At 43.1% G+C, this 27874-nt stretch overlaps 1 protein-coding gene across 2 annotated transcripts in view; it reads right to left on the bottom strand.

Moving 5' to 3' along the window:
• The window catches only part of ric8b (RIC8 guanine nucleotide exchange factor B), a 70586-nt gene that overhangs the window by 37238 nt on the left and 5474 nt on the right, over positions 1-27874 (bottom strand). For both annotated transcript variants that reach the window (XM_069904496.1, XM_069904497.1), the window contains exons 2-3: positions 25691-25738; positions 9624-10235 (exon numbers count right to left, since the gene is read on the bottom strand). In XM_069904496.1, coding sequence (XP_069760597.1) covers positions 9624-10235; positions 25691-25738 — 660 coding nt within the window. The remainder of the gene's footprint in view (positions 1-9623; positions 10236-25690; positions 25739-27874) is intronic.

Raw genomic sequence — 27874 nt, 5'->3', positions numbered from 1 at the left:
AAGTATTGCATCTTCTCTCATTGGTACCTCCACATATTGATTTAGAAAACTTATCAAAACACATTTGACAAACTCCAAGCCATCCAGTCCTTTTACAGTATGGGAGTCTCGTTCAATATGTGGAAAGTTAATATCTCCTAATACCACATCTTTCCATTTCTTACAAAGGTCTGCTATCTCCCAATAGCTTTGCACCTCAATTCTCTCGGTCTATTGGGCGATCTACAAGCCCATTAGTGTGCTCACACCTTTCCCGTTCCTTAGCTCCACCCATATGGCCTCTGTAGGAGAGTCCACAGTACTGTCCTGTCTAAGCACAGCTTTGAAATTTTCCCTGGCTAGCAATGCCACTCCTCCCCCTCTATCACATCTGAACCATCGGAACCCCAGAACATTGTCCTGCAACCAAGTCAGACTTATACCAATAATGTCATAATCCCACATGCAAATCCACACCTTAAGATCATCTGCTTTACCAACAATACTCCTTGCATTGAAATAGATCCATCTGAGATCATTTCTATCATTTACAAACCTCTGCTTTCTGTCTTTATATGCAGTCCTCGCATGACCCTTACTGCCTATCACACTGGTTCCACTCCCTCTGCAAATTTAGTTTAAACCCCACAGAGCAGCACTGGCAAACCTACCCGCAAGAATGCTATTCCCCCTCCAGTTCAGGTGCAAACCGTCCCATTGGAACAGGATCCAACTTCCCTGCAACATCCAAAAACACGAAGCCCTCCCTCCTGCACCATCTCTTTAGCCACATGTTTAGCTGCATTATCTTCCCGTTTCTAACCTCACCAGCATGTGGCACGGGTAGTAATCCTGAGATCACCACCCTGGAGGTCCTGTGCTTCAACTTTGCACCTAACTCCCTAAACTCTCCTAGCAGAACCTCCTCACCCTTCCTATCCACATCATTGGTCCCTACATGGACCACGACATCTGGCTGCTCACCCACCCTCCTTAGAATCAGGAGAACTCAATTCGAGATATCTCAGACCCTGGCACCAGGGAGACAACAGACCATCTGAGATACACTTTGAAGAAAGGCTCAAACCTGAATCATTGGTCATAAATCTCATCTCTTATGGATCCTGCAAGACCTGCTGAGTTCCTCCAGCATTTTTGGGACATCTTTCCTACAGGTAGGTGACCAAAAATGCACACAATACTCCAAATTTGGCCTAACTGTCCCATATTCTTTCAATATAACATCCTAACTCTTGTATTTAACACAGTACTTTGATTTATGAAGGCTAATATTCCAAAAACTCACTCTTCAACCCTTTCTAACTGTGACTCCACTTTCAGGGAATTATGTGTCTATATTTCCAGATCCCTCTGTTCCACTGCACACCTCAGTGTCCTACCAATTACATGCAAATTCTACCCTGATTTATCCTTCCAGAGTCCAACACCTATCAGCATTAAGTTCCATCTCACATTTTCCAGTGCATTTGTCCACACTGTACAGCACTGTACAGGCCCTCTGGCCCTCGATGTTGTGCCGACCCATATACTCCTTAAAAAAATACTAAACCCTCCCTACTTCCATCCATGTGCCTGTCTAAGAGTCTCTTAAATGCCCCTAAAGTCTCAACATCCCCGGCATCACATTCCAGGCACCCAAAACTCTCTGCATAAAAAACCTACCTCTGATGTCGCTCCTAAATTTCCCTCCCCTCACTTTATGTCCTCTGGTGTTTGCTATTCCTGCTCTGGGAAACAGGTGCTGGCTGTCCAGCATATCTATGCCTCTCATAATCTTGTAGATCTCTATTAAATCTCTTCTCATCCTTCTATGCTCCAAAAAGTCCCAGCTCTGGAAACTTTGTCTCATAAGATTTATTTTCCAATCCAGACAGCATCCTGGTATATCTCCTCTGCACCCTCTCTATAGCTTCCACATCCTTCCTGTAATGAGGTGACTAGAACTGAACACATTACTCTTAAGTACGGTCTCACCAGAGATTTGTATAGTTGCAACATGATCTCTCAACTCCTGAACTCAATCCCCTTATTAATGAAGCCCAGCATCCCATAAGCCTTCTTAACTATCCTATCAACCTGTGCAGTGACCTTGAGGGATGTATGGATTTAGATCCCAATGTCCCTCTGTTCATCCACACTCTTAAGTAACCCACCATTAACCCTGTACTCAGCCTTCTGGTTTGTCCTTCCAAAATGCATTACCGGACACTTATCTGGATTGAACTCCATCTACCACTTTTCCACCCAACTCTAAAGCTTCTTGTAACTTTGACAACCTTCAGCACCACCCACAACTTCTCCAACCTTCGTGTCATCTGCAAACTTACTGACCGACCCATCCTTCCGCCTCTTCATCCAGGTCACTTATAAAAATCACAAAGAGCCGGGGTCCCAGAACAGATCCTTGCGGCACTCCACTAGTCACCAACCTCCAGACAGAATTCTTTCCTTCCACTATTATACCTGCAGGCCAATTTTTTATTCACACAGCTAAGGTTCCATGGATCCCATGCCTCAAGACTTTCTGGAAGAGTCTCTCATGGGGGACTTTGTCAAATGCCTTATTATAATCCATGTAGACCACATGTACCACCTTATCCTCATCAATTTCTTTTCTTACCTTCACAAAAAAACTCAATTAGACCCGTGAGACACAACCTTTCCTTCACAAATCCATGCTATCTTTGAGTAGACTGAACCCTCCAAATGCTCATAGATCCTATCCTTAAGAATCCTCTCCAATAGTTTGCACACCACTGACACAAGACTACTGGTCTATGCAGGATTCTCCCTATCATCTTTTTTGAACAAGGGGACTACATTTGCTATTCTCCAATCCTCCAGCACCTTCCTTGCAGCCAAAGAGGACTCAAGGATCATAGCTACTGCCCAGCTCTCTCTTCCCTCACTTCCCACAACAACCTAGAGTATATTGGATCCAGCCCTGAGATCTTATCAACCTTAATGTTTTTAAGAAGATCCACACTTCGTCTTCCTTAAACACAAGCCTGTTCTATTCCAACCACACTGTGATCAAGGTCCTTTTCTCTTGTGAATACTGAGGCAAATTATTCATTTAGGACCTCCCCTACCTCCTTCACCTCCAGGCACATGTTTCCTCCTTTACCCTTTAGCAGCCCCACCTTCTATTCTTCACATATGCAGAACCGGAATAAAGTGGTAGTAGGAAGAGTAGGAAATGCTACAGCACCGCTGGGCAGGGAGAGGTTACATCTGCTTGGTCTGTCCAGCTGGGCAGGGAAAGGTTGTGCCCACATCCCGCTGGGCAGGGAGAGGTCACATCTGCTTGGTCTGTCCCGCTGGGCAGGGAAAAGTTGTGCCCCCATCCCGCTGGGCAGGGAGAGGTCACATCTGCTTGGTCTGTCCCGCTGGGCAGGGAGAGGTTGTGCCCCCATCCCACTGGGCAGGGAGAGGTCACATCTGCTTGGTCTGTCCGCTGGGCAGGGAGAGGTCACATCTGCTTGGTCTGTCCCGCTGGGCAGGGAAAAGTTGTGCCCCCATCCCGCTGGGCAGGGAGAGGTCACATCTGCTTGGTCTGTCCCGCTGGGCAGGGAGAGGTTGTGCCCCCATCCCACTGGGCAGGGAGAGGTCACATCTGCTTGGTCTGTCCCACTGGGCGGGGAAAGGTTGTGCTCCCATCCCGCTGGGCAGGGAGAGGTCACATTTGCTTGGTCTGTCCTGCTGGGCAGGGAAAGGTTGTGCCCCCATCCCGCAGGGCAGGGAGAGGTCACATCTGCTTGGTCTGTCCTGCTGGGCAGGGAAAGGTTGTGCCCCATCCCGCTGGGCAGGGAGAGGTCGCATCTGCTTGGTCTGTCCTGCTGGGCAGGGAGAGGTTGTGCCCCCATCCCGCTGGGCAGGGAGAGGTCACATCTGCTTGGTCTGTCCTGCTGGGCATGGAAAGGTTGTGCCCCCATGCCGCTGGGCAGGGAGAGGTCACATCTGCTTGGTCTGTCCTGCTGGGCAGGGAAAGATTGTGCCCCCATCCCACTGGGCAGGGAGAGGTCACATCTGCTTGGTCTGTCCCGCTGGGCAGGGAGAGGTTGTGCCCCCATCCCGCTGGGCAGGGAGAGGTCACATCTGCTTGGTCTGTCCCGCTGGGCAGGGAAAGGTTGTGCCCCCATCCCGCTGGGCAGGGAGAGGTTACATCTGCTTGGTCTGTCCTGCTGGGCAGGGAAAGGTTGTGCCCCATCCCGCTGGGCAGGGAGAGGTCGCATCTGCTTAGTCTGTCCTGCTGGGCAGGGAAAGGTTGTGCCCCCATCCCGCTGGGCAGGGAGAGGTCACATCTGCTTGGACTGTCCTGCTGGGCAGTGAGAGGTTGTGCCCCATCCCGCTGGGCAGGGAGAGGTCGCATCTGCTTAGTCTGTCCTGCTGGGCAGGGAAAGGTTGTGCCCCCATCCCGCTGGGCAGGGAGAGGTCACATCTGCTTGGACTGTCCTGCTGGGCAGTGAGAGGTTGTGCCCCCATCCCGCTGGGCAGGGAGAGGTCACATCTGCTTGGTCTGTCCTGCTGGGCAGGGAAAGGTTGTGCCCCCATCCCACTGGGCAGGGAGAGGTCACATCTGCTTGGTCTGTCCCGCTGGGCAGGGAGAGGTTGTGCCCCCATCCCGCTGGGCAGGGAGAGGTCACATCTGCTTGGTCTTTCCTGTCCTTTCATAAGCTCCTTCTTGGCTACCATATACTACTCATGAGCCCTTCCTGTTTCCTTCTTCCTCTTGACTAGTTGCCTGACCTGTTTCATCAGCCACGGTTCCTTTTTCCTACCATATTTTCCTTGACCCAGTGGGACCAACCTATCCTGAACCCAGCACGTGGTCCCTAAACTTCCTCCACATTAATTCTGTGCTTTCTCCCTTGAACATCTGTTTCCAATTTACTCTCACTAGTTCCTGCCTCATCCCTTCATAATTAGCCCTTCCCCAATTAAGCACTTTCCCATTTTATTTGCTTTTATCTTTTTCCAGTTATTCTAAAGCTCAGGGAGTTGTCATTTTCACCAAAATGCTCCCCCACCAAGAGTTCTGCCACCTGACCAGAATTAGATCCAGTATGGCTTCTCCTCCCAATGGCTGGTCCACATACCGTGTCAGGAATCCTTCTTGGACACACCTGACAAATTCAGCCCCATCTATCCCTCTTGGAGCCAGTCAATATTAGGGAAGTTGAAATCACCCATAACTACAACCCTGTATTTCCTGCATCATTTCAAAATCTGCCTGCTTATCTGCTCCTCGGTTTCCCGAGGGCTATTTGGGGGCCTATAGACCACTCCAGTACAGTGATAGCGCCCTTCCTATTTTTTTTGGAATATTTTATTTATAATTTTCCAGACTTGAACTCAAAGAGCTTTCAACAATATTATTGTCAGTGAGTACAATCAACACTGGTGATTACAACTTATCCAAATCCAAACTATACAGATTCCACTGATGAGTCCAAATTTATTCCCTTCTACCCTCCCTCGCCCCCCCCCCCAATCCCATAACACCTAACTTTTAATGTTTACCTAATTAAAAAAAGAAATTAAAAACCACACAAGACAATAAAAACATTCACAACAAATGAATAATTCATACATCAGGGAGTTGTAGGTTTGTCGCAGTATGGCAGCCTGGATCCAGGCCAATTTCTTTTCCAGACTTTTCCTGGCTGGAATGAAACAGACCCCCCGCCTCCCCCAATGACTGAGGAGGAAGCAGGGAGGGCAGAGCAGCGAGGCACAGCAGTCCTCCCTACAACCGTACTCCTATAAAGGTTAGCTATGGTTTCCAAATCTTTTGGAAAGTATCATATCTCCCCCTTAAGCTATACGTGATTTTCTCCAGGGGAACACAGCCTTGCATCTCCTTGATCCACAGCACAATGTTCAAACAAGAGTTGGACTTCCAGGTAACCACTATGCATTTTTTGTCCATCGCCAATGCGATCATTACAAATTAAATTTTGAATTTGGAGAGCTTCATTTTAAGTGTTATGTCCATTATATTACCCAACAGGAATAACTCCAGGTCCTATGAGAATTCCTTACCTATAATTTTCCCTTGGGCTTTGCCTAGCTCTGCCCAAAAGGGCCTCACCTTGGTACAGGTCCAGGTTGCGTGCACAAAAGTCCCTGGTTCAAAGCCACATCTAAAACATTGGTTTGATAATTCTGGTTTAGATCGATTTATCTTTTGCAGCGTAAGGTAGAGCTGGTGCAAAAATTTAAATTGCACCAGCCTAAACCATGCATTGATTGTCGTCATGCTTGTCCGACACAGGTCGGACCAGCATCACTCATCAATCGTTATTCATAGGTCCAACTCCCATTTTTGCCTTGATTTATGAAGGCTTTGTTTAGATCCTTCAGCTTGGAGGAGGAAATACATTGCCGAATAAATTTCCATGTGTTTCCCCTTCGTATCATGGTCTCTATGTCACTGCACTTTCGTAGGGTCATGGTTGGACCTAATTTGTCCTGTAGAAAAGATCTTATCTGAAGGTAACAGTGGAATGTCCTATTTGATAAATCATATTTCTGTCTAAGTTGTTCAAATGACATTAGCTGCCCCTGCTCGTAACAGTCCTCTATACACCTGACGTCATTCTGGCGTCAAGTGTCCAGAATCTTGTTCCCTACATCAAAGGTATTAATCGATTTGGAGTTAGGCATGTTTTTAGGGACAGCCACACTTTTATTCCTAAATATTGGTTAATGATATTCCAAATGCAAATTATTTGTTTCAATATGGGGCTGTCATTTTTTCCAGATAGCAATTTGACATCCCATTTATAAATGAAATCCTCTGCCACCTCTCGCCCACCAAGTGCAGACAAATTTGTAACCAGGATTGCACCTCCCCTCCCTCAAAGAGTGAGGAGATGTATCTTGACTGGGCTGCCCAATAATACTATTTGAAGTCCAGTATCCGTAAACTGCCCAGACTTTAATCCCAGGTCAATTTCTCCAAAGAGACCCTAGCTTCTTTCCATTCCATAAAAATGTTCTTCACCATGAAAGCAAGTTCTGGAAAAAACCCCAGGGCAATGCCACAAGCAATGTGTGGAAGAGACACTGAATTCTTGGCAGCACATTCATTTTAATACTTTACCCTGCCCACTAGCATTATGGGCCTGTTCAGGTCCTCCTCGATCTTTCCCAGCAAGGGGGTGTAATTTAACTTGTACAAACTATTCAAATTATTATCTATTCTAACTCCTAGATATTTGATCTCATTTACCTCCCACTTTAAGTAACAGTTCTCTTGTCATTGACTATAGTCCCCTCCTGTGAGTGGCATAATTTCACTCTTGTCCCAATGGATCTTGTACCCAGAACCTTTCCTCCAGGGTAGAGTGCAGTTTAGACAGTGATTTCATTGGGGTCAGTCAGATATATCAACACATCATCACCAAATAGGTTCTTCCTGGGCCTAATTTATAGCCCTTATTATCTAGATCCTGATGAATGGCCTCGGCCAACAGTTCCATCGCCAGAATGAACAAAGCTGGAGATAACTGCCATAATTTCCTATTCATGTCCTTTCTGGCATGAGGCACAGGCAGCAAATCCTGAGTTTACCACCCTTGAAGTCCTGCTTTTTAAATTCTTACCTAACTCCCTATATTCCCTCTTCAGGACCTCATCACTATTCCTATCTATGTCTGGTCCCCACATGGACCACAACATCTGGCTGCTCACCCTCTTCCTCCAAAATGCTGTGACCAACTGGTCCAAATCCTACTGCACACCTTGAAAGCCTTCCTCGCTGTTCACGATACCCCCGATCTTCATCTGCAAATTTTCTGTTCCAATTTACCACATTATCATCCAGATTGTTGATATGGATGACAAACAACAATGGACCCAGCACCGAACCCTGAGGCACACCACTAGTCATAGGCCTCCAGTTAGAGAAGCAATCTTCTACTACCACTCTCTGGCTTCTCCCACAGAGCCATATCTAATCCAATTTACTAACTCATCCTCGATACTGAGCTATCGTGATTAACCTCTGATAGGGTCCTTGCCACGTGGAGAACATCCACGGCCTTTCCTTCATCGACCTTGAAAGACTCTAAGATTTGTTAGATTTGACCTACCACATAAAAACCCATGCTGACTTATCCCTAATCAGTCCCCATCTATCCAAGTACTTACATACTCAAGATACCTTCCAATAATTTACCCACTTCTGGTTAGGCTCACCAGCCTTACAATTACTTGGATTACACTCATAAAGCCTTTCTTAAGCAATAGAAAATTATCCTCCAATCCTCTAGCACCACCAGTGTCTATGGATGTTTTAGAGATTTCTGCTTTGGCCTCTGCAATTCCTTCACAAGCCTCTGTCATGAACCAAGAATATCTGACAATATCTTGTCAGATCCTGGGGGGTTATCCACCTTTATTCCATACAGCAAGCACCTCCACCAGTGTAATCCATATAGGGTCCATGACCTCACTGTTGCATTGGCTCACTTCTCCATCTCATGAGTAAATACAGATATAAGAAAAACATTTAAGATCACCCTCTGGAAGGAAAGTAGCCATTTCCATTAATGGAGAGATCAATAATTAAGGGTCATTTAATTAAGGTAGGAGGAATACAGAGGAGTATCAGGCATCTCAAACCCACTGCCTTAAATGGGCAGTGCAAGCCAGCAATTAACTAAATGAAAATTGTGCTTGGATGACACTTGATGTGCCCACTAATGCACAGCTGCTAGGAACATTTTAATAGCTTTATTCTGACCTGACATGGACACAATTTGCTGAATTATCTCCCCTTCTATAAATCCAGTGCTTTATCAGTGTCCCTAATGACTAAAGATCTGCCTAGTTCAGAAGCCATTTCACCACATTTGCCACAGAAATCCAATCTATCCTCACATGCCATCTTAAAGCCATCCCATTCCAAAATGATCACACATCTGTCCCTACAGTACCTGAATCGAGATGCTCAGTTCACCAAATAACTAGTGGCCCTTAGTGAGTTTGTATCTGACTGAGAAAACTGAATTCCCTCTTGTATCCACCAGATATCTTCTGTCATACATTCAAGCCAATCAAGGTCCTTCCTGGATGTTGAATGAAGGAGAAAATATAACTGAACTATAATATCAGTGGGATTGATGTGACCAAATGTCTCCACTCTTCTGAGGCTCAAACACACGAAAAGTCTGTAGATGTTGAGATTGAAGTAAAAACGAAATGCTGGAGAAACTCTGTTGGACAAAGTGTTCTTTATATAACAAAGATAACGATGTATCACCAATGTTTCGGGCTTGAACTCTTCATCAAAGTATGAGCAAAATGTAAGCAGGTGTCCAAACAAAATGGTAAGGGTAGGGGGAGAGGGAGGAGCATGGTCCCCAAAGGCAGGAGGCAAAAAATATGTGGATAAAGGAGGGAGGGCACAAGGGAAGTAAAACATGAAAGTCTGCAGACACTGTGTTTGAAGTAAAAGCACAAAACTGGAGAAACTCAGCAGGTCAAACAGCATCAGAGAAAACAGGGGAAGGGGGATAGCTCTGTGTATAGAGAGAAGGAGCCGAGGAGCTGGAGGAAAGTAAACAGAGGGGTAGAGAAGAAAGGGAGAATGCGAAGGGTTAAATTAAACTTACTTCAACGACTTTCTGCTGGCTACAGTCGTACGTGACATTAAAGAGAGCCTTTAATGTCTCAATGGCAAAATCCACCTGCTCTTCAGACAAGGGAGCACTGCTATCATTCCTGGCCACCACATACTTATCTGACCACTTGATGTCCAGTGTGCTCTCCAGGACATCGGTAAGCAACAGCAAACCCTGCAGATCCTCTTTCAGCTGAGTTCTGGCATCTACCCGTAAGGCTGACAGCAGAAAAAGGAGACGCAAGTCAAAGAACTTAATCCCATGCACCAGCTTCTTGTCTCTGTGCTTCTTTAGACGTTCACAGATTCCAATGACAAGCTTAAGGTCCACACTGAGCTGCTGTGCCATCTCACTGTTGAACACCATGTTGCACAGGCATTTTAATGCCTCGATTATAACATCAGAGTGGGAGGCATGTGGCGCTGAGCTTTGTGTGCACTCCAATCCAGCCAGCTGCATTAGAAGCAGCATTCCCGGCCTGGTGGTCAGAGGGGCCAAAACCTTCTTGTCCCGGGAGAGAATGCGGATCGTTTCTAGGCAGGTAGCTTGGCAAGAACGCCGCTGGTCTTTCTGTAACGCTTTCAGCACTTCCTCACATAGTTTCTGTCAACCAGAGAGAAACATCTCTTTAGACCTTGCAAAGCTATAACAGACATTTCAGCAAATGATAGCGAAAGAGATGACAACTGTGTTAGACAGCCAAGGAAACCAGTCAAATTTGGAGATGGGCTTTAAAAATAGCTTACTTATATGTGAGTGAACTGTAGTAGGGGACACTAGGCTAAGTCTGTTAATTGTTTTGTAAACACTTTGTAAAAATCTATTAACATGAAGAGTAATGTAACGTCCAGTAACATCATTGTAAAGTAACTTTTCTACATTATACATTCTAGACAAAGAATATAAAAATGTTGGTTTCACCAGCAAATCCAAAATCGAGATCAAAATTAGAGGAATAAAGGAACATGGGAAAGGCATTAAAATTAAAAAAACATGATCTTGATGAACGGGTGAGTAGACTAGAATGGCTAAATAGCCTCCTCCTGCTTCTATTTCTTATCTTTGGCTTTTGAGGGTTTACAGGTAGTCCCCAACTTAGGACCGTAATAGGGACCAAAGGAGTGGTTGTAACTCAGGTTGGTCATAAGTCAGATTCGCTCCATCATGCATCCCTGAGGTCATGCAACATTAAAAAAAATGAACCTTTAATGGGGACCTCGGGCTGTCGCAGGGAACGGGGATCTCAAGCTGCTGATGGGGAAAGGGGAGCAGGCTGCCAACGGGAGAGGGGACCACTGTACACTTTATTATGCACTTCTACAACAGTTTTAATAAAGTTGTTTTTTTAATTTTGGTCTTACTTGAGGGTGGACATAACTCAAGTCAAGGACTACCTATACTTAATGTTAACACTCACAACCTGAAGAGACAAATTCTATTCTCCTGCTAACTTCATCTCATCCCAGGCATTTTCATGGTGACATTTTCACTTCTTTTTCAATGCCATGCCTTTGCTATGGCCAACTACTTCCCCCCTTTACAGTCGACAGGTGCTCAACCTCAAGAAATTCAGTAGCCACACTTCTGTTCTCAACCTTTCCCTCTTCTAGAAACACAAATGGGTACCACTAATTACAAAAGAAAACTGCCCATGTTGGAAATGTGAAATAAAAATCCCTGGAGGAGAGAGGAAGAGGAATGGGGAAGGGGAAAGGAAGGGAAAGGGGGAAGGAAGGGAAAGGGGAGAAAGGGGAAGGAGAAGAGGGGGAATGGGAGTGGGGTGGGGGGGTTTTTATGAGGAGGAGAAGTGGTGAGGGGGAGGGGAATGAGAAGGGGGCAAGGTGGGTGGAGGGAGGAAGGAGGAGAATGAGATGGGGGGGAAATAAGATTTCATATTCATGTAGCAGCCAGTTTTGATGACAGGTCATTGACCTGAAACTTTAAATCTCTCTCTCTACCTAACTTGCTAAATATCGCCAGCATTTTTGATTTATGTTATGGGATTCCATTAATCCTTTCTTCACCCCACCAACCTCTTCATTTAACACATCATCCTCTGGCGTTTGACACATTTCTAATAGAATGCCACCAACCAACACATCTCCTGTTTGCTCCACTTTCAGCATTCTGAAGGGATCAAACCCTTCACAGCACCTTTGAGCTCTCCTCCATCACCACCAACAAACATGCTTCACCTTTCCAAAGTACCAATTCAGCAAGATTTTCCCTTTCATTCTTGGTTAGGTACAGGCTGAAGGACTAATGCAATAGTGTGTCCTTCCACCCTTTCTCAGAAGTTTTAAGAAAGGCATTCCAACACAAAGTATGTTATATGCATTGAATTCTATTACTGATGGTGGCAGGGCAGGAGAAGGCATGCGGCTATCTTCCCTTGACAAAAACAGATGTGCGATGGCACAGTCTAGAGCAGCCATTCTCAACTTTTTTTGGCTTGTGCCTCCCTTAAGGATTCTTCTCAAAGTTTCTGGGCCCCTTTCCCTGGGAAGCAGTCGTTTAGTTGAATTCATTCATCCTTCTCTCATATCGACCATATAAAAAACAAAAAAAGTTATGATTTCAGTCCATGGCCCCCATGAAAATGTGCTGTACCACCCAGAAGGACCACATGGCCCCCAATGAGAATAGCTGGTTGAGAGAACTCACAACTCTATGTTGTTATAAGCAAAAGACACAGCCTCCAGTGGTGGCAACAGAAAGCAGAGACTGGTTCTCTGTGGCTTTCAAATTAGTTCCACAGCCATCCCAGTATATCAAAAGGGGTTGGCCCTATGGGCTAAAGGGATCAAGAGGTATGGAGAGAAAGCAGGAATAAGGAACTGAAGGCATGTGATTAGTCATGATCATGGTGGAGCAGGCTCAAAGGGCTGAATGGCGTGTGATTTTCTATGTTTCTATCATTCCATTGGTAGATGGGTTGAAAGAATGAAACCTTTCACAGTAAGAGTGAATGCTCAATTGCTCATGTAGGTACATGAAAAGAATTCCATCACATTCCACATACCAGAAAGGCAACTGTGACGTAACAATCCACTGCTTGGGATGATTGTTCTGTTGCTTTGTGAACAGATTTCAGAGAGCAAAGAGTCATTCTGATACAAAAGGGTGAGATGTCATTGAATTTGATCAGGATCTTTCCACACTGCTCCTTTTGGACCATCTCTGAGGAACCACTGCAAGGACAGAACTGGGACAGCTAACTCACAATAGGTCTACAATCTACTCAGGCCAAGTGGAAAAAACTCAGCATGGGAAACAGATGGCAATTGGGTTACTGAGCCGTCCAAATTACAAAGAATGATACAACAATCAATAGTCGAAGCAAATCATCCCAGAAGTGGGCTTCAGTAAGAGGAGGTGGATTCTGTTTGTTATTTCACAACTGGCTGCTGAGAGTCCAAAACTCTGGAATTCCCTTCTTCAGCAACTCAGCATTTTTCACTAACGTCCTTCTAAACTGACCTCTACTGTAATAACATCTCTTCTGAAGCTTGTAGTGATGCACTTAGTATGCATGCACTCTCTTTTACATAGATTAGTAGAGGTGGTAAAATAAAGTTCCAGAATTATTCAATTCTATGCCAAAATTACTGTTAATTTTAAGCAATGAAAATCCATGCCTGCTTTTCAGCTAATGTCTTAGCCCATTTCATTATTTTATTTCTTGTTTCAGAATGCTTATATATTCCCAGATCTTAACCATAACTTATTCACAAATTTGATATGCTATCAAGTAACTCCCACTGACCCGATTCCACCAGACCCAGTTATTTGATAAAGTTTGTTCAGTGAATCTTTCTGTTTTGAAATATAAAGGAAAGACATGTTACTTGTATTTCTAAGCACCTTTCATGCAGCAAGTTGCTTTGAGAAGCTTCACATAAGCATTGGGGAAGGTGCCCCAAAGTTTGGTCAAAGGAATGGGCTTTACGAAAAAGAAAGAAAGGCAGAAAGTGTTGGGGAGGGATTCCAGAACTGTGGGCTCTGGCATCAGGAATGGAGCCATTAGGAGGCTGCAATTCATGGTTGTGGGACAGACAACTAAGATAGAGCTGTAAGATCAGGGATGGATTTGAAAATAAAGGTAAGGATTTAAAATTTAAATTAAAATGTTAAATATGAAGAAAAGGCAGAAGTGAGCAGGAATGAAATATAAATACACAGCTGCTTTTGTAAATGGGGAGCAGGGCTCAAAGGTTTTATAGCTGGGATCTGAATTTCTATTGTTGTCTGTGCTCTGTCTTTGACACTAGTAGCTAAATCCAGGCTGCACCACCATTAAGTCTTGGTGCAGCCAGAGATTACCTTCTAATTTGACTTATAAAGCAGCACAAGCTAGACCAAAGTAACAGGGTACCTGGAGGTCACCATAAATCTAGACCAGGGCACAAAAAGTCTGCCCTGCCAGCCAACAGCCCAAAGCATCCACTCCAGTAGGAGCTCGCCTTTTTGCTGCAGCATATTCCCCAGCTCAACATCCTCTTAGTCACTGGTGTGCAATGAGGAAACAAAAGAAAATACAAAGGGTTGAATAAGATAAAAGGAACTTTGGAATCACATTGAATGAAGTTTGCATTTGTACAAGACTTCTGTGTTCACCATCATTGACGGACATTTTTTAAAAATCTATAAATAACACAAATGGCTGGAAGACTCAAGACAAGTATCCTAGCAACAAGTTTGGGGCCTTTCTCAATGCTCTCCCTCCCTTACTAACACGTAGCAGTCAGATCCATCTGAGGCATTCGAGTTCATTGTCAAGAATTTTATTGAGCTTATATACAAGGAGAAAATACTATCCACTACACTTAGCCTCTTTAATTTCAGTACCAAAACTCTGCATTATATTGACCCGAAAGCATCTTTTCTACAAGTGAAGGCCTTGGTAATTCCCTTTGCCAGCTTAGAATTCCTGCAGCCTATTGACAAACACTTAAATTTAAGCAGCTTTCCCTCCCAAACTCAGTTGATTTAAAGAAAATTAGACAACTTGGAATCAATACATAAGATCATCCAAACTCAGAATCAAAATTCAAGATCAAAACTGGAGGGAAAAAAAAATCAACATACTCAAAATGACAAAAAATCTTAAGCTGGGTGGATCATGTTGATATTACCACAAGTATGGGACAGAAGACTAACAACTCATTTCTCAAGAAAGTTACTCAAGCACCCTCATAATGCAATTTATTTCTTAAATGCCTCCCTTTTTTCCTATAGCACCCAGATGTGATTCTGTGCAAGGCACTCGCAGGCCAAGTCTGGTTTGCCGAGCAGGTCCTACCACATTACAAGTGTAACAATATATTGCACTTACCAAACAGCATATTGTGCCAGTAAATACTTCCATTAAACCATTTTGACTCATCCTTAGGCAGACATTCCATTTGTTCTCCACATTCTTATCCCAATTATATTAAAAATGGATGCATCTCCCTCTTTCCTAGTTTTGACGAAAATTCATGGTCCTGAAACATTGATCACTTCTTTTTCAACAGAGGCTGCCTGATCAGCTGTTTTTCCAGAATTTTCTGATTTTTTCCAAAGATCTGTAAACCTCCTCATTTCCATCTGAACAGGTGATCCCGTCTTCTGAAATGATGACCCCCACTCCCTGTTCTAGATTCCCCACAATGAGAGCATATGCTCATCTTCATCCCGTCAATTTCACCCCCCACCTCTAAAATCTTATATGTTTCAATAAGGTCACCTCTCCTTCTAAACTTCAATGAATACTCAATGTTATCCTCTTTATTTTCCATCACCTATAATGTAACCCACCACCAAATGTCTTCCCTCCCTTCCCGCTTTCCATTAAGAACTGCTGCCTCCGGGACTCACTCAACCCTTAACACAAATCTCCCCCTTTGAGCTTCCAAATAGTTTCTGCCAAGTGAAGCAACATTTCACTTGTGAATCTGCAGGGGTCATCTACTGCATCCAATGCTCCCATTATGGCCTCCCTCACATTGGAAAAACTGGACGCAGATTGAGAAATAATTTAATTGAGCAACTTTGTTCTGTCCGCAACAGCAAGGACCTCCCAGTTGCCAACCATTTCAATTTCACACGCCATCGGCACATCGACATGTCTGCTCAAGGCCTCACGCTAACCGAGGCTACTCACAAATTGGAGAAACAACATCTTGAATTCTGCCCGGGCACTCTCCAATGAGATGGCATCAACATTGACTTCTCTAATTCTCCCCGGATTCTCTCTCTTTCCCTATCCCTCTGTCTTCTTTCCTCCAGCTCTCCACTACCTTCCCTCTATCAGAGTTATCTTCTCCCCATCACTTCTCAGCTTTTTTCTCTTCAACCCTCCCATGTGTATCCACCTCTCAACTCGTACTTGTTACCCTGTGCTCCTCTTCTCACCCCTTCCTCCCTTCTCTTCTCTGACCTTCTTCCCTCCCACCCCCCCCCCACCTTTTTATCAGGCACCTGCCTGTTTTGCTCTTACCTTGATGAAGGGTTCAGAGCTGAAATGATGGTTACTCTTTACTTCCAATAGATGCTGCTTGACCTGCTGAGTTTCTCCAGCATGTTTGTGTATTGCACTCAACCCCAGAGTCTTTCCTGGTTAACATCTGGTGAAGCTTCTCTGCATTCTCTCTACCACAATCACATCCCTCCTAGAGTGCAGTTACCAGGTCTACTCACAATACTCTAGGATACACAAGAGATTGTAATCTAGAGAAAAAAAATCAAATAGCTGGAAGGAAAGGACATAGCTACAGCAGTGAGGTCAGCAGTTTTTCTCAGTACCGCAGGTAGACCAGCTCCATGGCTCTTATATTCTATATCCTGGCTAATGAACATCAATAACCCATAGTTCTTATTCACCATCTTATCTACCTGTGCTGTCACACCAAGCTCCCTCTAATCCTCAATACTCCAGAAGGCTCTGCCATGCCTGCAAGATGTATTTTACTTTTTAGACCTCCCAAATTGTATCACCTCGCACTTAAAGGAATTAAATTCCATCTACCATTGTTTTCTTCTTCCCTTTCACCGTTCTTATTTTTTTTACGTTTTGAGTGAATAAATTTTAAATTGAGACATACAGTACAGTAACAGGCCATTTCGGCCCAATTAACCTACAACCCCCAATACTTTTTTGAATGGTGGGAGGAAACCGGAGCCCTCAAGGAAAATCATGCAGACACATGTAGAATATACAAACTCTTTACTGACAGCCCAGTCCCTGTACCAGCACTATGCTAACCGATACACTAAACATGCCACTCTAATTTTATTGCAGTGTCAGCTTGTGAGTGGAATACTCTCAGGTCAAAGACAAGGGTTCAGAAGGTTGGACAGAATGGCCTTTTCCATCCTTTACAACTTGATAACAGGGGGCTGTGGGTCCCACTAGTTCAAGTGGAGGCTAAACCTTAGGTTTCAGGTCCTTGAGAAGATTATTTGCACACTTGGATGGGGTGCAACATATCTAATGGGTATATTCCAGGCCAGATGGGCCAAAGGGCCTAGCACTGGGCTCTATAATTCTGTGACAAATTTTCCTCCTCCAGTACACACTAGAACAACAGCAAATTGACTGGTAATTTTGCTTAGGGATAGTGGTGCATCTCCGAGCTGTGTGTTCTACTGATCTACAACTGCACTGCAAGATTCAGTTCAAACAAAATCAAGTCTGCAGATAATACTACAGTAGTTGGCCACATTGTCAACGAAGATGAGCCGCCATTTAGAGAGGAGGTTGGGCGGCGCTGAAAATGTGCAAAAATCAAAAACCTGAGTCTCAATGTATACAAGACAAAGGAGATGATTATGGGCTTCAGGAGGACAAAGGTCGACCACTCTCCACTAAACATGCATTGTGGAGAGCGTGGACAGTTCTTGGGTGTGCATAAGGATCTATCCTGGACATACACCTCTTCATTAGTCTGGAAGAAGTCGCAGCATCTATACCTCCAAAGGTGACTGAGAAGAACAAGACGACTAGCCCCCACCTTAACAACAATTGAGAGTGTCCTGTCTGGCTGCATCCTTAAGTGGTAAAGATAGCTGCAAAGCATCAGACTGGAAATCTGCACAGATCTGCTGAGAAGATCACTGGGATCTTCCTTTCATCTATCGATGACATTTACTGGGAGGGTTGCTTACATAAGGCTCAAAGAATTATAGAGGACTCTTTCCACCTAGTGCACAATATCTTTGACCCTCTACCATCAGGAATGAGGTTCAGGAGCATCAAAATGTGGACCACCAGGCTGGGGAATAGCTTCTTCCCACAGGCTGTGAGACTGATGGAAGGTATTGAGTAACTGACACATATACTATTTATATATATTCACACACACACACTGTGTGTGCACTGTGGTCCAGAGAAATGCTGTTTAGTCACATTGTATACAGTCAGATGATAATAGATGTGAATTTGAAACTTGGACTTGGAAGCCATTTTCCTGGAGCGAAGCACACAAGTCTGCTGATGCTGTGATTGTAGTACAAAACATAGAAATGCTGGAGGAACTCAGCAGGTCTCACAGCGTCCATAGGAGGTAAAGCTATATAACCAACATTTCGGGACTGAGCCCTTCTTCAAGGTACAAGAAAAAAGCAGGCAAGTGTATGAATTAAAAGACTGGGGAGAAGGGAAAAAAGAGCAGGGGGAGGAGCATGGAGCAAGAGACAGAAGGTAATAATTGTACATGAATAGAAGGCTAAGAAAGAAAAGAAATAATCAGAGGAAGGGATGGCTCTGTGTCTGCAGAGCTTGAGGAAAGGAGACAAAGGGAAAAGGAGGGAGAGAGAAAGTCCAAGCTAGAGGAAAAGAGAATAGATAGATTTAAGGAAGTGGGGAAGGGCAGCTAAAAGAAACCTGAGAAGTCGATGTTAATGCGGGGGGATGTGGCGTGATGGCGTAAGAAGAACACATGTAATTCCACATCTCCCCAGTTGAATTAATGCCCGAATTAAAATTGTGGAAAAGTTAGAAAAGTGTTTTTGAAGTGTCTGAATACTGAAAGAAGACAATAACTACCAATATAAAGAAGTCGAAAACTCAACTACCGAAGAAATTGCCTTACAAGAGTGCAGAGGAATTAAGGCCTACTTACCATTCTGATGCCACGGAGTCAACGAGCCTGTCTTCTAAAGCCCAGCGCACTCCAGCCCGCCTAAGTATTACACTGGCGCCCTTCTTGCAGTCGCAAGATGGCGCCGGTACTGCGAGCTCCTCAGCTGACTCTGATACGCGTGCCCATGATATTGGGCGTGCAGATGAGCCAGTCGAGTGACAGATGTCGGTAGTGCCACATGATTGTGCTCCACGGGTGGTGGCATGCTTTGTGGGTCCAGGATCTTCTCAATGAGGTTTGGGCTGTGGGGGAGGCCGGCCGGCAGCTGGCTGAGGGGTTCAGTCCTGCGTCGGTGGGCATGTTAACACGCAGAAAAGCTGTTAAACCTATAATAAGTGCAGGTGAAGAGGAGGAAAGAAGCCCTGCTTTATTAGAATGCACTCAAGAAGAAACTACTGCTGGTATTGAAATTAAGGAAGGTAGGCCTCAAAGAGGAATGGGAGAGTCTGCTTTTGATGCAGTCTTTACAGTTTTGGAAGGTATTGCTCATCAAATGGGCAATATGTCAACTCAGATGTCTACACAGATGGATCGAGGGTTTATGGATATGACAGTTAAAATGAATAATATTTGTGAAGAAGTGGCATCTGTAAAGAAAGATATGACTGTTGTTAAGGCTGATGTTAATAGATGTTTGAAAGTGGTAGATACAGTGCAAGATCATTTTTTTTTAAATTGAAGAGGCATTTCATGATTGTAGAGAACAAGTGGAATGGAACAGAGAAAAAATAAAAAAAGTGGAAGCTTCTTTTGTAGGATGCGAAATCCAGAAGAGAGAATTATTAAAGAAAATTGACTCTTTGGAAAATCAAGGGCAATGGAATAATGGGACTTCCAGAAGATATTGACGGTTCAGATCCAGTGAAATTTTTTTTTTAATGGATTCCAGATGTAATGGGTGCTGAATTTTTTCCAGATGGTCTGGAATTGGACAGAGCACATAGAGCCTTGAGGAAGAAACCTTATCCAGGTCAACCACCTCAAGCAGTTTTAATTCGTTGTTTGAGATATCAGGATAGGGAGATGATTTTGCGAATTGCGGTGCAGAATGCTTGAAGACATCAAATTCCATTGATGGTTCAGGGTAGTAGAGTATTTTTTAATGCAGACTTGAGTCAGGAGATTATTAAGAGGCGTAAAGAATTTAATTCAGCAAAAGAAGTGTTGTGGAGAAAGGGATATGTTTACCTTTTGATATCCTGCTTTGTTGAAAGTTTTTTATGGGAATTTTCAATCTCAGTTTTTTGAGAATGATCACGATGCATTAATTTTTGCTAATTCTTTGCCAAATATGAGGGGAGTCGATCAGCAATTGTCACCTAAGAAGAAAATGTCTGATAAGAAGAATGGAAATGGAAATGGGAAGAGAGGAGAAATGTCAAAGAGTCTGATTGAAATTGAGGATTCGGAACAAGCTTTGGGATTGAAATTATTGCGAATATTATATGATTGAGATATATAGTTGTTGAGAAGTTCGACGGGGGAGGGTCGATGACTCTGAAGCTTTTTATAGTCATCTGCCACTAGTGGGTTTTTGTACCACACCCAGTTAAGTGGGGAGTTACTACATTGGTGTAGTTTTGGGAAAGACTTTTTGTGTGATTTTTGTAGTAGGGTTTTATTTTTGTAGCTTATTAGAGAAGTTTTTTGTTTTTTTTTTGAGCAAGGGGAGCCCTTTTTTGGAATACATGTGATTTATAAGTTTTTTTTTCATATAAAATGTCTAATTTGAACTTTCTGACTTTTAATGTACATGGTTTAAATAACCCAATTAAGCATAAGCGGGTGTTGGCTTATATTAAAAAGATGAAAGTTGATATAGTTTTTTTACAGAAAACACATTTAACTGAAAAAGAACATTTAAAATTAAAGAGAGACTGGGTTGGACATGTAATTTCATCCTCCTTCAATTCTAAGGAATGAGGAGTGGCGATTTTGGTCCATAAGAAAATACCACTTGAATTGGAATCATTCTTTGAAACAGCTGGTCGAATTTTAATAGTGAATTGTTAACTCTTTACAGAATCATGGACATTGTTGAATGTCTATGTGCCTAATGTAGATGATGAACGATTTATATCTGAAGCTTTTTTTGACGTTAAATCAGGCTAGGAAAACATTTTAATTGGGGGAGTCTTTAATTGTGTTTTAGATCCATTAGATCCGTGAACTACTCTTTGCAGACGATGCCGCTTTAGTTGCCCATTCAGAGCCAGCTCTTCAGCGCTTGACGTCCTGTTTTGCGGAAACTGCCAAAATGTTTGGCCTGGAAGTCAGCCTGAAGAAAACTGAGGTCCTCCATCAGCCAGCTCCCCACCATGACTACCAGCCTCCCCACATCTCCATCGGGCACACAAAACTCAAAACGGTCAACCAGTTTACCTATCTCGGCTGCACCATTTCATCAGATGCAAGGATCGACAACGAGATAGACAACAGACTCGCCAAGGCAAATAGCGCCTTTGGAAGACTACACAAAAGAGTCTGGAAAAACAACCAACTGAAAAACCTCACAAAGATAAGCGTATACAGAGCCGTTGTCATACCCACACTCCTGTTCGGCTCCGAATCATGGGTCCTCTACCGGCATCACCTACAGCTCCTAGAACGCTTCCACCAGCGTTGTCTCCGCTCCTTCTTCAACATTCATTGGAGCGACTTCATCCCTAACATCGAAGTACTTGAGATGGCAGAGGCCGACAGCATCGAATCCACGTTGTTGAAGATCCAACTACGCTGGATAGGTCCCGTCTCCAGAATGGAGGACCATCGCCTTCCCAAGATCGTGTTATATGGCGAGCTCTCCATTGGCCACCGTGTCAGAGGTGCACCAAAGAAGAGGTACAAGGACTGCCTAAAGAAATCTCTTGGTGCCTGCCACATTGACCACCGCCAGTGGGCTGATCTCGCCTCAAACCGTGCATCTTGGCGCCTCACAGTTCGGCGAGCAGCAACCTCCTTTGAAGAAGACCGCAGAGCCCACCTCACTGACAAAAGACAAAGGAGGAAAAACCCAACACCCAACCCCAACCAACAAATTTTCCCCTGCAACCGCTGCAACCATGTCTGCCTGTCCCGCATCGGACTTGTCAGCCACAAACGAGCCTGCAGATGACGTGGACATTTACCCCTCCATAAATCTTCATCCGCGAAGCCAAGCCAAAGAAGAGAAGAGAGATCCATTATTGGATAAATCTCCAAAAAGTATAAAAAAATTGAAGGTGGCTATGTAAATGCCGTCTTTGATGAGAGACCTGAATTTAGTTAAGATTTGGAGAAGACTAAATTCTACAGAAAAAGATTTTTCATTTTCCAGGATAGATTTATTTTTGGTATCAGCACATCTTCAAGCTCGAACTACTCAGGCTGAATAAAGAGTAGAATTGTGTCTGATTATCCTGTGTTACTTATTTCTTATGCTGAATCTGAAGTTAAGTCATCAACTTATCGTTGGAGATTTAATGTAATGTTATTGAAGAAACATTTTGTCTCTTTTGTTAAAGAGCAAATTGCTTCTTTTTTGAGTACAAAATATGAATTCAGTACAGAGTAATTTTATTTTATGGGATGAACTGAAGACATATCTACAAGGCCAAATTATTAGTTACTCAGCGAAAGAAAAAAAGAAGTATTTGGCAGAAAGTTTGGAGTTAGAGAAATAGATAACTGAATTGGAAAAAGAGTTTCAGAAAAATTGCACTGAAGATAAAAAGGCAGCATTAACTAAATTAAAATTACATTATAATACATTACAAACATATCAATATAAACGTCTAATTAAAATATCTAAACAGCGTTATTATGAATTAGGTGACATAGCTCATAAAGTTCTAGCTTGGCAATTGAAAACAGACCAAGCTTCGAGAACTTTTAATGCTGTGAAAAGGAATTCAAAAGTTACTTATAAACCTCAGGAAATTAATGATCAATTTTCTTTATTTTATCAGAAATTATATACTTCTGAAGGGGTTCGAGATGATGATTCTATCGAATCTTTTTTATCTGCTTTAAATTTACCAACATTAGGCGAAGAGGATGTGAAAGTCGATGTTAATGCCATCCAATTGGAGGGGTACCCAGACAGAAGATAAGATGTGGTTCTTCCAATTTACAGGTGGTCTCAGCCTGACAGACACGTCGACATGGGAATGAGGCAGGGAATTGAAATGGATGGCCATTGAAAGATCCATTGTGGCGGACAGAGCCGAAGTGATCTTCCAGTCTCTGTGCAGTCTCTCCGATGCAGAGAAGACCACACGGGAGCACCGGATGCAGTAGAAGACCTCTGCAGATTCACAAGTGAAGTGTGGCTTCACTTGGGAGTCCTGGAGCTGGATCTGCCATTCAGTGAGATTGTGGATGATCAGTGGCTTGAATTCACAAATCTATCATTCTCCTATCCCTTAATATCTCTAGTTATTGAAAATCCACCTCAGCTTTAGAATTACAACTTTTTTTGTGGAAAAGTATTTCAAATTACTACCTTGAGTTTGGAGAAACATTTTCTAACTACAGCCTTGGTAAGACCAAGCTCCACTTTTTCAACTTTTCTCCCCAAGACGAACCAACCCAATCCCAACCAGGGAACTTGGTTTCTCTCCAGTTACTCTTATTTAATTCCCTTAATGTTTTGAACACTTCAATTATCCCTTCTAAATGTCAGGGAAAGCTAGCCAAGTTTCTGAATCCTCTCTTAAGCAATTCAACCTTCAGAGTCAACTCCCTCAAAAGCCATTCCATCCTTCTGAAGGTCTGGTGCTCAGAGTGTCTGAGGTATAAACTAACTTGGCTCCAGAGAGCTGTGGCAGAACTTCCAACCCTTTGTAATCCAGTCATGTAGACATAAAAGCCAGCATTCCAATGGCCTTTCTGATTCTCTGCCTCTCCATGACATTTAATTATCTATCTTTGTAGACCCCCAAGATGTTTTGGACCTCCACTGCAAGTGTTTCACCAAAGCCACAAAGCATTACAATAGTGCTCGAGCATCAGATTCAAATTCATTGGGCATAAAACACTGGAACATGCTGAGGACTTGGTATCAGTTACACTGCTGGCCAAAAATTAAGTAGTTTTAAGATGCCTGTGATATTTCAGTCCATTAAGAATGTTTACACGTTAAATCTGTTGTGGCAAAAGACAGTTTAACTGAAACCACTTTTCTCCAGTGTCCACACTGTTAGGTGTATTAACTACATTTTGTAAATGTAGTTTTATGATCTATGGGGGTCTTGGATTTCTGAAATTGGCTCCCAGCCCTGTGCAAAACTGCTTCAATTCTAACATCAACAGCCTGCTAGGTCAGTCTGAGAAAGCCTCAGCTCATCGCCAGGTAAAAGGAATTTTAATAGCCCCTTTACACTTGTGTGCCACTCAATTGGCCATTATGTGTCCTGGGCGAGGAATAGCATTTTTGATGTTCACACCTGACCCTTCTTCACTGGGACATTTCACATATTCACACTTTCAAAGGATAAGGACTGTTCTACCTTCTATTGTTGACCTCATGACGCATCGAGCGATGGTGGACCTGCCCTAAATCCTGAAGAATTTTTTATGATCCTTTATTTGAACAAAATTAATCATGCCGAATTATAACATAATTAAGTTTTATGTACAGCACAGTATGAGCCCTTCAGCCCCTGTTGTTGTGCTGACCTATGTAAACCTTTATAAGGGTCCGTGGGAAAGCGCTAGCAATAAATAGCAATAGCGGACAATTTTTAAACAGGGTGGGAAAGCTGGAGGTGCTATGGTGCACAATTTATACAGCGTGGGGAAAATTGGTAGCACCTATCATGCACCATTTATAAATACCATGTGAAAAAGCGAAAGTAGATCTGCCCTCCCAGAATTCCGTGTGGCAGAGAAAGGGCTGGATGCACAGATGCATGCACGGAGGGAGCACTCATGGAGGGGTTTCTCTGCCGCACAGCATTCTATAAGTCAGATCTGCCATCCCTTTTTCTTATGGTCTTTATAAATTGTGCACTAGCTACTTTCCCATGCTGTTTAAAAATTATTCGCTATTGCTATCTATTCTCTCTCTCTCTGCCGCTGCAACTTTCCCATGGCAAAGTTATACCTTCATTTTACTCTTTTATTCCTTCACATTCATGCACTCATGCAAAAACTTGGGTCATTTCTATCCCAGAATGAAATTTCCCGTTCTATACTTGCCTGATTGCAACACCAAAGTCTGCAGATGCCGGGGATTGTACTACGGGTCAAGGCAGTCTATCCCCGGCGTGAGATGACGTCATCTCACGTCAGCATTGAGAAAATTTTCCTTTCACACTTGACCCTTTTTAGGCTGATTGGCCGTTAATTCCTGGGACTCCTTGCAAGTGTGAAAGGAGCTAATGTTTCAGGAACATGGCATCTCTCTTGCACATCATTCCCAAAGTTATGAGTTATTTAAACTGTATCAAACAAAATACAGTAGAAGTCCAAAAATCTGGACTGCTCGAAGATTGGGTCGGTCAGGATTTTCAGTTTTCTGGATTCTCAGGCTGTAATTTTAAAATTCACATTTAAGGAGGAAGATAGGAACTGGTAAATTTTGAGTTTATTCATTAGCAAAAACGAGCAGTTTTAAAGTAAAAGCAGTCTCTTGTTGCCTTGGTGTATATCTGGCACTTATGCATGAACGCTCACAAAAGCCCAACAAGCTATAAAAGTCGGAGAGTTTTCGAAAAGTCTGCATTCTCAGGTGGTCCAGATTTCTGGCATTTGGATTTTTGAACTTCCACTGTATTCAAACTTATAAAGATGGTAACAATTGTATGTATTATAGATGTCACACAGAAGCTGAAGCCCGTAGAATTCTGCTGTCAGAGTAATATTTGAGATTGCCAAAGTCTAAACATCAAGATTGTTCATGATCAGGCATTTAAAGCAAATATTTCTGTTAGGAATTTATCAGATTCTTACCTTTCTCTCTTCTTGCTCCTTCAGATCAAAATTGAACGTTTGGCTGTTCTGTCAAATAAAACATACAGAAAGTTAATGACAGATACAAGAGAACAGAGCACAAGAGGCTCAGCACTCATCGGGAAAGATTATAAAAAGAGTTGAGTTATTTAACGTCTCCGTCAAATCTGCTCTAATTCAGCTGTAAATGTTCCCATATTATCAGCCAGCTCCACCTCCCTGGCTAGTTACTGCAAGCTTTCATCTTCCTCATACCAAAGCAGATGAATTTAGTCTCTGTACGACTTACTCCAGCCAGGACTAATTCAACATCTGATGATCAGATCAGAGCTAAATAAACATATCTACTGTTGCTGGGATCGGGTGCAGTACACAAATATGCCTGAGAAACAGGGAACAGATTTATAGAAAGTCTTGAACATGTAGTTCTTTTCTTTTCAACTCATTTGTCTTTTACATCAAGCAGAAGAAACCGAGCAAAAGCTCAAAATTAAAACACAATGCTTTATCTTTATTAATAAAGCATTATCTCTTACCCCCTTCAAGTGGGGGGGGGAGAGGAATGTGGGCAAACTGGGAGGGGTGGAGACAAAAGGGCGAGGGGTATGGGGAAGATGGGGAATTGAGAGGTTGGGGGCAGTAGTGTATCTGGAAGGGTTGGCATTATGGGATATTTGTGGGTAGGGGAGGAATTGCAGGGATTTGTAGGGGAGAGGGTTGGGGAACTGGAGGTTACAGGGGTTGGGTGGGATATTGGGGGGAATCACAGGGCATTTGCAGGTTTGGGATATTGTGGATTGCCATGTATTTGTGGGGGAGGGTGCTACTTGAAGGGTATTTTCAGGGCAGGGAAAATGTGGGGTGAGATGGGGGTAATGACAAATTTGCAAGAGGTGGGGATTAGAGTCGTAGAGTTCTTCAACATGGAAATGGGCTCTTTGGCCCAATATTCATGCTAAGTTAGCTCCATTTTCCTGATGATTTTTTTTTAGTTCAATGCCTTCTCGTAAAGATTTAATATCTATTATTTATGAGAAATTGTTATGTTTAAAACAGACTTCACTAGTTAAAATTAAAAATGCTTGGGAACAGGATTTAAATTTCACCATATCGGATGTGGATTGGGACATAATTTTTTAATTGGTTAATACCTCTTCTTTATATGCACCCAACATTGTTTAATACAATTTAAGGTGGTACATAGAGTACAAATGTCTACGGTTAAATTTTCCTCGCTTTTACTCTGATATGAGTCCCTGCTGTGACAGATGTAAGAGAGGAAAAGCATCATTAATTCATGTGTTCTGGACTTGTCCTAGTCTAGAAAAATACTGGAGGGAGGTTTTCCGCACTTTGTCTATCATTTTTAATATATGGTACCGAATCCTTTGGTGGCTTTCTTCGGTACAATGGGAGAGAATGATTTTTCTTTGTCTCCATTTCAGAATTGTGCCGTCTCTTTTGCCTCTCTTTTAGCGAGACATGTAATTTTACTTAAATGGAAGGATGCTGCTCTGCCTACTCATGATCAGTGGTTGTGTGACATCAGGTCTTGTTTGAATATGGAAAAGATCATTACTCAGTTAATAATTCAGATATAGGATTTCAGACGCTGTTGGGGTAATTTATGACTCACTTTCTTACTTTATAATTGCACTCCAATGTAATTGAATTATCTGACTTGTGTCTTTTCCTTGTTCTTTTTCTTTTTTTCTCCCTTCATTTTTCTTTTAATGTTAATTGTGTGCAGTATCTGATAACACTGCTAGGGAATGGGACGGAGTTTTTTTTTCTCTTTTCCCCCTTTCTATTATTAGTTCCTTTTTTAAAAAAAATTACTATCTGGTTTACAAATTATGAATGTGCTTTACAATTTACATTTATTTTTGATTGTATTGTTTAATTATGTGTAACTATTCCTACTTGCAGTGAGGTGGTATTTGCAGTGAGGGGGTATATTCGTGGGGTATTTGCAGTGAGGGGATATATTCGGGGGCATTTGCAGTGAGGGGGTATATTCGGGGTATTTGCAGAGGGGGTATATTCAGAGGGTATTTGCAGTGAGAGGGTATATTCGGGGTGTATTTGCAGAGGGGGTATTTCCAGTGAGGGGTATATTCGGGGTGTATTGGCAGAGGGGGTATTTCCAGTGAGGGGTATATTCGGGGTGTATTTCCAGTGAGG

Source organism: Narcine bancroftii, chromosome 11 (genome assembly GCF_036971445.1).
Source record: "Narcine bancroftii isolate sNarBan1 chromosome 11, sNarBan1.hap1, whole genome shotgun sequence".
Classification (NCBI taxonomy): domain Eukaryota; kingdom Metazoa; phylum Chordata; class Chondrichthyes; order Torpediniformes; family Narcinidae; genus Narcine; species Narcine bancroftii.
This window is presented reverse-complemented; position numbering and strand designations above follow the sequence as displayed.